At 57.3% G+C, this 10,765-nt stretch overlaps 2 protein-coding genes across 7 annotated transcripts in view; both read right to left on the minus strand.

Annotated features, from left to right (window-relative positions):
• TMEM63A (transmembrane protein 63A) overlaps nucleotides 1–4,047 on the minus strand; it is a 42,648-nt gene extending 38,601 nt beyond the window's left edge. For 2 of the 6 annotated variants that reach the window (XM_005653777.3, XM_013978258.2), the window contains exon 1: nucleotides 2,770–4,047. The gene's annotated coding sequence lies outside the window, so the exon portion shown is untranslated. 6 annotated transcript variants of the gene reach the window in all.
• LOC100524517 (left-right determination factor 2) lies at nucleotides 4,762–8,854 on the minus strand. Its single transcript, XM_003130541.4, is given in 5 exon segments — nucleotides 4,762–5,399; nucleotides 5,402–5,706; nucleotides 6,043–6,285; nucleotides 6,483–6,729; nucleotides 8,153–8,854. Coding segments are annotated over 5 exon segments (1,101 nt in total). The 5' UTR covers nucleotides 8,403–8,854; the 3' UTR covers nucleotides 4,762–5,343.

The following is a 10,765-nucleotide window of genomic DNA, read 5'->3' on the forward strand; positions in this document are numbered from 1 at the left end:
GAACATGGTCCCTGGACAGGGGCTGCTGCTGTGGCGGGGTCAGGGCGGGATGACCCTCCCAAGGCAGCTTGGTGCCAAGCTTTGGGGGAGCAGAGGCCCCATGGGAGGCAGGTACCAATGGCTTCCTCCTTCAGCCTGTCACACCTCTAAGTCAAACAGTCTCTCCTGGGTGGTTTCACAAGATGTGATAAGGACTCAGTAAGGTTAGTCAAGAAATGCCACTAGCCTGGGAGGTGACCTCCAGACTCCCCTGAGGTGGCCTGTCCTGTCTGTCCCTTCCAGGTGAGGTGCTCAGGTGAGAGCACAGCTTTGGGGGCCCACAGTCTCTTCCAGAACTTTGTGGTTAACTCTAGTTTGTGTCCATGCCTGTTCAGCGCATAGAGGCCAGATTCGGCTGAAGCATCGTGGTCTTCCAGGACCGGGCCCCCTACATCCTCCCCAGCACCATGCTCTGGAGGAGCAGCTGGGAACCCTGCCAGGTTCAGAGAGCCAGAGGTGGGGAGAAGGGGACAGCTGGCAGTGACCAGGAGAGAGCAGACTCAGGGGGTGAAAGCCTGACAGTGCTGGGCAGAAGACAAACCTGCAAGCAATATCCAGCCATCTCCTAGTCTTATCCATGCCTTCCAAAGAGCTCGCTGCTCATCCCCTCTGTTCAGGAAAGCCAAGGATTACCATTGAGGCCCAGATGAGCAGCAGGTGACTCGGGACCCAACCCAAAGTTCAGCCCTTGTACACCCCAGAGTCTGGCTGTGGCCAGTGGGACAGAACCCAATCCAACAGGTGATTCCAAAATTGCAAGAGAAGTCAACCACCAACAGTAACCCCCTGCCCACCCAAGCTGGCAGCAAGGCCTGTCCCCTGCAGCACACCTGAAGAGCTCCAGGCCTCCCTGCCAGAAATGGCAGCAGAACGCTGCAGGAAGTGTGCGAGCATTGTTGGCTCTTACAAATTCAGGGTGGTTTTATCATCACCAAATCTTCCGACTTTATTACCCTGATAGCAGGATAACAAGCAGCTCCAGGCCTCCTGCCACAACAGCTGACTCTGATGTTCTAGATTGTAGGTTGCAGGAGTTTCCATCGTGGCTCACTGGTTAATGTACTCAACTAGTAGCCATGAGGAAGCGGGTTCGATCCCTGGCCTCGCTCAGTGGGTTAAGGATCTGGTATTGCCGTGAGCTGTGTTGTAGCCCACAGACGAGGCTGGGATCCTGTGTTGCTATGGCTGTGATGTAGGCTGGTGGCTACAGCTTCAGTTGGACCCCTAGCCTGGGAACCTCCATATGCTGCAAACCTCTCCTTAAAGCCCCACCAACGGTCCTGGACAACCTTTACCTCCGTAGACACTAGCCCTGGAGCACCAAGGGAATGGCAGAGCATCTGGCTGCAGTGGGAGGCAGGGCTCCCCGCTCTATCAACTGAGTGGGCTCTGGAGTTAAGCTGTTGGCACCCCACAGCTTAGACAAATGGCTTAACTCTATGCCTTGGCTTCCTTCTCTATAAAACGGGGACCACGATGTTTCTCCTGCAGGGCTGGTGGGAGGCACACACCTGAGACAATGCCCCTTAAAGCGCTCAGTCAGGGCAGAGCCCTAGCGGGCACTCAAAATCTGTTTGCTTTTACAAAGTCACCTCTCCAGACAATGGGAAACACAATAGCAGCCCCCATCTGATATTTTCCCTGTGAAACCCCAATAAACAGCTGGGGGAGGGCATTTGTCCCCAAACTAGACAAGAGGTGTGTGAAGGGAAAAGGAAGCCTCTCCTTCTGCACACACATCCACCTACGGCAGACTCAGGACTGGGACAGGTGTCAGAGGACGGAAGAAGGTGGAAAGATAAGGGGCCAGCAGGAGGGAGAAGGCCGGCATATTGGGCATTTCTCCAGGAAGAGATGACCTGGAACCTTGTTCATTCCCAGTGACAGTCTGTGATCCTGTGGGAGCCAGGGCGGGAGGAAGACCCCAGGAAGCCTCCGCAGCCTCCATGCACCCACTGAACTGGGACTGGTGTACACAATCCACTGGCTTAACCTCAAACCCTCAACCCTGCCGGGGCTGGGACACAGCCACACAAGGTGAGTGCGGAAGGAAGCTGGGGGGCGAGGGGCGGGGGAGTGTCATTCTGTGTCCCACGCTGTGGACTCCGGCTCTCGGCCACCGCGGAGTCTCAGGTAGCCAGGCTTCTCAGGTACTGGAACCTCGGCGTTTTGGGTTTCCTCGCTGAGCTCTCCTCGCTCTCCTCCCCCCTCCCTACCCCCAGCTTCCCTCCTCGGGTCTCCCCCTGGGTCGCATGGAGTGGTGACTGAAAGGGAAGCCCCAGCAGCAGGGGACACAGACGCCTGGCCCTTTCCCAGACTCGCCTCGCTTTGCATACCTCGCAAGGTCAGAGAAAGACGGGCCCTAGGCTGCGCTCCGGGTTAGGCTGGAAGGTCGACTCCAGCTGACAAATCCCCAAAGGCGGGGTGGGGGAGGAGGAAGGGATCGGCCGCAATAGCGAAAAGCTGGAGAAGGGGCAGTCCAGAAAAGTCAGGGAAGCTGGGGAGGCGCCGGCTCGGGGTCTGCGCGGCCCGGGCACCTTCCCTATCCTCCCACTCACCCTGTTCTCCCCTGCTCCGGACTCCGGGCGGGAGAGGCGGGAGGACCGCGCCCCGGAACCGGACACTAGACGTGGCACCCCGACGCAGACCCAGGTCCCGAGGGTCCCGGGAAAGGCGGAGGGCGACATTCTCCACCCCACCCCGGTCCCCTCAACACCCCTTCTCCTTTACCTGCGGCGGTGGCGGTGCGGCGGTCCAGCGAGGCCCGGAGAAATTTTCAGGCTCCACTCGGCCGGGCGGGCGGTGTCTCAATCACTTAAAAGTTACAAAGTGAAACTCCGGCATCTCCCGCGCATGCGCACCTCCGCAGCTCTCCCAATTTGCAGCTTCGCCCGCGCTGGCTTCTGCCTCGCCGCCGCCTCCCGCGCCTGGGGCCCTGCGCCCCTCCGTGATCCTCCGCCCCGGCCTGGCGTCGGGGCCGCTGCTAGCCCTCGCAGCTCCTGCGGGCAAGCTGCAGGCCCCGGCCCTGCCCGCTCGTGTCCCGGAACCGAGGAGGGCACCGCCAGAGCTAATTCCCCTCCCCAGCCTCCGGGCGCGTCCCCCTTCCCGGGCACTTCGGGGAGCCCCGGGCCAAGCACAGGGTGGTCACGGGCAGGGCGTGTTCGGGGAGAATATCGGCAAACCTTCTTGATTATGCTGTTTTGCACCGAATTTCCTCCAACGGCCCGAAAGTTTGAGGATGGGAAGTCTGGCCGGGCTCAGCCAGCGGTCACCGGACGCCCGCTGCGAAAGGCCACGGCTCCCCCACCGCTCTAAGAGCCGGAGAGTGAAACCCTGAGGGGTCCTATGTTTGGCCCCAAATGAGGTCGCAGTGTTTTCAGCGGTCCTCTGGAGCCAAAGCGAGTACTCCCCGTACCTGGGGACACCGATCTAGTCCAGCTCGCTAAGCGCGGCGTATCTCCCCCAGCTGGGTCGCAAAGTGTTTCCTATGAGCCAGAGGCCTCTGCTACTGGACTGGAAGCTGCCCGAGGGCGCCGAGGTGTGTGCTGGCAAGACGCAGGTCAGGGTTCAGTGAGGACCGCACTCCCAGGGAAGCGGAAGAGCATCGCCTGCCAGCTGCAGCAAATTGCCATCCTCCTCCCGCCTCGGTTTCCACACCTGCAACGCGAGGGGGTTGGGCCAAAGCTTCCTCTCAGCTCCTTTCTAGCGCTAAAACTCTGTAAATCCTCAACAGCCCTTCACTCCGCACCTGTACACTTTTGCAGGGTCTCTGAGCTCTCCTCCAGTTCTGGGCTTTCATCTTTCCTTGGGATGGGAAAATTTCCTCCCCTCCCTCCCACGAAGCCAGCACCAGCCTGTGGCTGTCTGCTGTGGGGTGGGGGTGGGGATGTCTCCAGTTTCCTCAACAGTCCTTCTCTGTCCCATCTGGCTTCCTCCTTCTCCCCCACCCCCAGCCGCTAGTCCTTTCCTGGAGCTGGTCCTTGGGCCTGCGCTCAGCCAGCCTTTGCCCTTCCAGGACAAATTTTTAATTAACTGAAAAATTAATTTTAAAAAATTAAATCTTATATTCAGCCTATTAACATTTGCTCCCTTTATTTGCCCCGAAATCTAAAGGAGTGACCCATAGTCTTGTAGTACTGATGATATTGGGGGTTTTTTAAATGATTTTTATTTTTTGCGTTATAGCTGGTTTACAGTGTTCTGTCAGTTTTCTACTGTACAGCAAACTGACCCAGTCACACATACATATATACATTTTTCTCACATTATCCTCCATCATGCTCCACCATAAGTGACTAGATCTAGTTCCCAGTGCTATACAGCAGGATCTCATTGCTTATCCACTCAACAGGCAATAGTTTGCATTAACACCAGCTGATGATTTTGGTCATAGTTTGCATCTATTAACCCCAGCTGATGATGATTTTAAATTTTGTGTCAAGTAGAATTGAAATAAAGCCCACTTGCTGTGCCAAAGTAAAAATAGCAACTATGACAGAAATTTTTTCGGTCTTGGTTCTGAAGACAGGCACACTAGAATCAATTCATTTCAAACCTCGTGTCCTGTATTACTTAACTGAGACTTTTTTTCAAACAAGTGGCCACACCTGTTGCATGTGAGATTTCCCGAGCCAGGGGTCAAGCCACAGCCACTACAGAAGCAACACCATGTAGTTAAGTTGTGAGCCATAAGGCAAGTCCCTAACTGAGAACTTGAACAAGTTTTTTTTTTTTTTTTTTTTTTTAGCTCTTTCCTTAAGTTTTCTTATCTGATTGACCTAATCCTGATAGAATTTTCTGTTTCCTCACAATTTGCAGGGTACTGGGTAAAACAGAAATACAGAATAAAATGGGTTTTCTTTACCTCTTGCAGAATTCTCTTAGTATCTGAGTTGGGATTGCACAGCCCATACTTGACCCTAGGTTTTAAGCCCAGAGTAGCAGCCCCATCTCCCACCCATAGCACCAAGCTCAGCCCAGAGCCAGTGACAGGACAGGGTAACAATGACAGACTGGGGTTTCTGCTCTTAGGTTACAAAATCTACACAGGTAAGTGCTTAGGATACAGTGCGCTGAATAATACAGTGCAGTCAAGAAGAACGAAGACTGGGTGGGGGCTAACCAGTGGCCAGAGAGTCTTGTTCCTGGGAAACAAATTAGGGGGTGAACTGACTGGTCAGAAGAGTCCAGTAGAAAGCCCAGAGTATGTGTCATTGGCAGCTCAATAACCCCCATCTCTCCTGGTGCCCTAGAACATTGCTGACACACACGGAAGCCAAGTCTCTCTATGGCTGCATGCTGTGCCTACGGCTCCAGCTTCCTTGGCACGGGCGCCCCATCCCAGGCACAGCTGCACTCTTCACCCTCATGTTGGGCAGGCTGACCACCTGGGGCCTGGGCTTGCCGCCCTCCTGGATGCTGACGATCACGGGCAACGAGGTTGTCTCCGAGGCGATGCACTGGCGAGGCCCCAGAAATGGCCACCTGAAGGCCAGGGGCTCGGGGGGCTGCTGGCAGGTGCCCACACACTCATAGGCCAGGAAGCCCGGGGGCTCCAGGACCCAGTTCTCAGCCCATTTCATCCCCTGCAGGTCAATGTACATCTCCTGGCGGCAGCAGCGGGTGCCCTCGGTCACTGGCGCCTTCGGGTCACAATTTCCCTGAGCTCTGTGGGAGGCAAGGAGGGCCAGAGTCAGAGGTCGGCTGGGAGGGCAGAGGTCAGGGAGCCCAGGGTGGGGCTCAGTGGGGCATCTGGAGGGAGACCGATGACCCATCTCTCATAAAGGTCCAATGCTGGTTATTTGTGATAAAGACAGATAACTAGAAATAACTCCAAAATAAGTAGAGCTAATATTATTCCTAATGTACTCCTAAGAGTGGAAGCAGAGATTTTATATATTCATGCATTCCGTAGCTCCCTGAACCATTACCCCCTTCAAAGTAAGTTCAATTTCCCCATTTGTCTCATTATTCAGGTTCATTAGTTTGACCCGCAGTGCCTACCCGTAGTCCCTGAGGTCCAGGGTGTGCAGCTCCAGCTGCGGCTCCCCCTGCCCGCCGCCCGACGGCCCCTGGGAGGCGAAGCGGACCAGCCTGTGGGCGTCCGAGCCCCGCGGGCCCGGGGGCTCCCGCTGCACAGACACCTGCAGCAGCAGCGGCTGCCGGGGCCGGCGCAGCTGCTGCCAGAAGGTCACCGCCTCCGTCACGTCCAGGGCCTGCCAGCCGCTCTCGTGGATGGACACCAGCCTGCGACACCACAGCGAGACAGGCCCGCGCTGAGCGGTGGGGACCGCGACGGCTCGGGGCAGCCCCGGGAGCCCCTCTCCCACACGCCCCGGGGCCGGGACCCTGCCGCCCCTCCCTCTCCCCGCTCCCTGCCTCCCGCCCCCGGCCAGGCCCCCTCCTCTTCCCTCCTAAACGCACCCCAGCCCCCAGCTCCCCACCTGGAGTCGATGAGGGAGGTGCGGTTGGAGCCGTCCTCGCGGATGTGCAGCCACTGGACGGTGACCCGGGCGCGGTCGCTGCGCGGGAAGAGCCGCTCGTGCCGGCGGAGCGCGGCCTTGGGGACCGGCTCCTGGAAGAGGCGCAGCACCGCCTGCACCAGCTCGCTGTGGGGCGGCAGCCGCTGCTCCATGTCGAACACCAGCAGGTGCGTGGAGGCCTCGGACAGCAGGAACCTGCCAACCACCTCTGCGGACACGAGTGGGGGTCAGCGGGGCCCCTGTGGCTACCGGGGGAACTCTGAGGATGCAGGGCCTAGAGCCAGTGAGCAAGATTTGCCCCAGTAATGCCGCTTGGGGAGAGGGGCATTAGAAGCTGGGAAACTGATGGTGCAGGACAGAAAGAGGGCATCTCCATTCTCAGAAACACTGTTAGGGGAGTTCCCATTGTGGCTCAGTAGGTTAAGGATCTGGCGTTGGTGTGGCTGTGGTGTAGGCCGGCAGCTGCAGCTCCTATTCAACCCCTAGCCTGGAAACTTCCATATGCTGCAGGTGCTGCCCTAAGGGGAAAAAAGGAAGAAAGAAACACTCTTAGGGCCAAGCCTGTCTCCAAAACCATCGTCTGGGGTTGGGGCTTGTTTACTGGCAGCCTCCACCCTCAGCCGGTAGGTGCAGCTTTGGAACACTGAGCAAGCACTGGGGCTTCAAGCGACAACTAGAGACTGGCTGCCTTCATTGGGCAAAGGGGCCCCAGGGGGAAGGGAGGGCGGGGGGCAGAGGACCCACTGCTGGAACTCTATGGTCACCCGCTGGAACTGGCTTTTCCTAAGAAGCAGGGGCAGAGCCCTGAATTTACTTTCATTTCCCTGCCTGGTGAGGGGCGCCCAGTGAAATGTCCCCAAAAGGAGGAAGAGGAGCCAGTGGCCTGTAAACAACCCCTGTGGGGCCACTGAGCCCTGAGGGAAATGGCCAGTGTGGGCCCAACCCCCTCCTCAGGGGCACCAGTCACGTGTCCCCAACACCTGAGGCTCCAGGTGACAACACTTGCCCAGACCAGTCAGCCACATGGCCAACACCCTCCCTTCTGAGGTGTTCAGGTCCCCAGGCACCCCACCTGATCTGTCTCTGGGCGCCCAGGAGGTGAGCCCCAGCACCGGGGAGGTGAGAGAATGCAACAGATTCAGACCTGGTGCCTTACAAGTCTGGGAAGTGGTCTGAGCTCATTTGACCTCACTTCCAGAAACACAAACAGGCTCAGGGCTGTTGGGCGACTTGTCCAAAGGAAAACAACAAGTGTCAGAGCTGGGAACTGAACCCAGAGATGGTTTCACTCGAAGGCAACCGTCTCTTTGTCCCCAGCACAAAGTCACCTCCACGGTGCGTCTTCTCCCGTCCCCCTTTTCCACTGTGCTTTCCCACCCCATGAGGTCTGTCCGGCCTGGCACGGTTCCTCCTGGCCCTGAAGGGTGGTGCCCTCAGCCCAGGCAGAGACCAGGGCCCCGGCCCAGCCATCCTCACGGACCATGGTTCCCCACCCCTGCCGCCGCCGCTGCCGCCCCCCCAACGCCCCCTGGGCCTGGACCCCCCCCCCCCAGCCTCCCAGAGCAGCCACATCCAGTCTCAGCCCTCCCCCTCCACCAGGACCAGGCTGCAGCAGGGAGGGAGGGCCTCACCTCGGAAGTTCTGGCTGAACCTCTTCCCCCGGGAGCGGGCCCCGTGGCTGCGCTGCAGCAGGGCCACGTACTGGGCCCGCACCTGGGCAGGGATGACCAGCCCGTCCACGTCGGCCTTGTCCAGGGCGGGCACCTCGCTGAGGTGCAGCTGCTGCAGCAGGCTGCCCAGGATCTGCTGCTCGGTCAGGGCCGCCCCGGGGCCGGCCAGGGGCAGTGCCCAGAGTGCCCAGCAGAGCCACAGGGCCCGCATGGTGCTGCTGGCGAGAAGGAGGGGCAGAGTGGACGTGGCCCCCGGAGGAGGCTCAGGAGGGTCCCAGCTGGAGTGCTGAGAGCCAGGCTGGGCCAGCTTTATAGGCGGCCCTGGGCTGGGCCTGGGTGGAGGGAGGGAGGGAAGGAGGGAGGGAGGTCACACCCCTCAGACCTCCTGGGAGCTCAGCAGCCAGACAGTTTCCCTGAGCCCGAGGAGGGGGCTGTCTAGAAGGGCACAAAGGCCTGTCTGGACTGTGGACAGATGGCTATTTTTGTGGTCACAAGCCTCTGCCTTGGCTTTGGGTGCCTGCTCAGTTAAAAAGCTGTTTCCATGCTGTACAGCAAAGGCAACGATATCCAGTCACTTGTCATAGAACATGATGGAAGATAATATGAGAAAAAGAATGTATATATATGTATGGCTGGGTCACTTTGCTGTACAGCTGAAATTGACAGGACATTGTAAATCAACTATAATAATAAAAAAAAATTTAGGCGTTCCCATTGTGACACAGCAGAAACGAATCCAACTAGGAACCATGAGGTTGCGGGTTCGATCCCTGGCCTTGCTCAGTGGGTTAAGGATCCTGCTTTGCTGTGGCTGTGGTATAGGCCAGCAGCTGTAGCTTTGATTTGGCCCCTAGCCTGGGAACCTCCCCATGCTGCAGAGCGGCCCTAAAAAGCCAAAAAAATAAAAATAAAAATAAAAATTTAAAAAGCTCATTTCCCGAAGAAGAAGAAAGGATCTCATTCTCGACTAGATTCCCTGTCACCCGAGTCAAAATGCAAACTCCAGTCCCTGTTATGCAGACCGAATCCTCTTCCTTGCTACAGCTAAACTGCCCACTCGATGCCAGGGGATCTCTGGCTAAGGACCAATCCTGCCTGCTGAGATGGGCTTGGAGCCTGGGGCTCAAAGGGCTCCTGGGGCCTCTTGAGTTCCTGGGCTGTCCAAGGTTCAAACCCATTGACTTTCCCAGTGTTGGGGAGGGGAGGAGTCACTTCCTAGTCTAGGGAGCCTGGGATAACGGTACCAACGGGGTTTTGTCCCATAAGGAACCCTATCCTCTCCCTCTTCCTTGGCTGTTCCTGGATTCAAAGATCAGTGCTGGAAATAAACCATCCAGTACAGCCCCTCCTCCAATTTTTCAACCAGGAAAACCAAAGTTCAGAGAGGCAACATCCCCAGGCTCACAGTTAGCAGTGGATGCCTGCAGGAAGTCAGGTCTTCAGATTCCCAACCCAGAGTTCTTTCCACACCCTCAAGCTATTTCTAGCCTGAGTCCCATTGGACCCCGTGAAGCTCACCCTGTCAACTCAATCCAGGGGATCAGGGTTAGGTGGGAGTAGGGGGCACATCCCCCAATTTCCTGTGGCTTCCCCAAGTGGATTTGCACAGTTGAAGAGTTTGACCAGGGAAATAAAACATTTGGGCAATCCGCCAGGGGTGGGGCTGCCAAATAAAATACAGGACACAATTTGGGACAAACTTAAACTAACAAGATATTCATTGTTTTCCTGAAATTCAAATTTCACCTTTCACTGGACTTCCTATATTTTTATTTGCTCAATCTGGCAACCCTAGCCAGAGGCCAAAAGAAGGGAAAGATTGTGGATTGGGAGACTTTTGACAATGGACTGATTAGCCCTCTGGCGGGAGGGCAGCCTCCATCCTTTGTCATGCAGAAGAAGGAACCCATCCTCCCCCACCTTTGTCTGGCCCAACACCCCGCCAGGTCAGCTGGCTGGAGATGGTTAGGTGGCCCCTGAGCCACAGCTTCTATCTTGAGGGAGGAGAGGGGCCGTGGAAATCGGGAGGGAGTCCCTACCCCTGACTAAGGCCCAGAGCTGAGGGTACTGTAAGGGCAGTGAGTCAGCCATCTTGGGGTGTGGGCAGTAGACTGGCCCCCAGAGAGTCCTGGAGAGATGGATGATCAGGATGGAGGCAGGAGGGCAGGTAACGAGCCCAGCCAGGTGCCCACAACCACTCTCTTCCCCTAATGGGCTGGCATTTGACCTCAACCAGAGTACAGGCTGCCACCTGAGGGCCATGAGAAAATATGAGGTCAGAGGTCATCCTGCAGCCTCTGACCAGCTGGACCAGAGCCTGGGCTCAGCACCAAAGAGAACTGTGAGGTGGATGAAGACTGGAGGCCAGGGGCATATTCACTTCTGGATCAGGGCCCTGAATCTGGGCATTTCCAGGGAGAAAGGGAACTCCTGTCCCTTCCCTGATCAGAGCAGGCACTGCTGTGCTGCTCCAGAAATGCCCCCAATGCTGCTCCTGGGCTGCCCCACCCCTGCACCCATCAGCCTCCCCGACCCCAGACCTGGGGGCCCATGTGGCTCCTTGGGGTCTCCAGA

The sequence above is a fragment of the Sus scrofa genome, chromosome 10 (assembly GCF_000003025.6).
Source record: "Sus scrofa isolate TJ Tabasco breed Duroc chromosome 10, Sscrofa11.1, whole genome shotgun sequence".
In the NCBI taxonomy this organism is placed as follows: Eukaryota; Metazoa; Chordata; class Mammalia; order Artiodactyla; family Suidae; genus Sus; species Sus scrofa.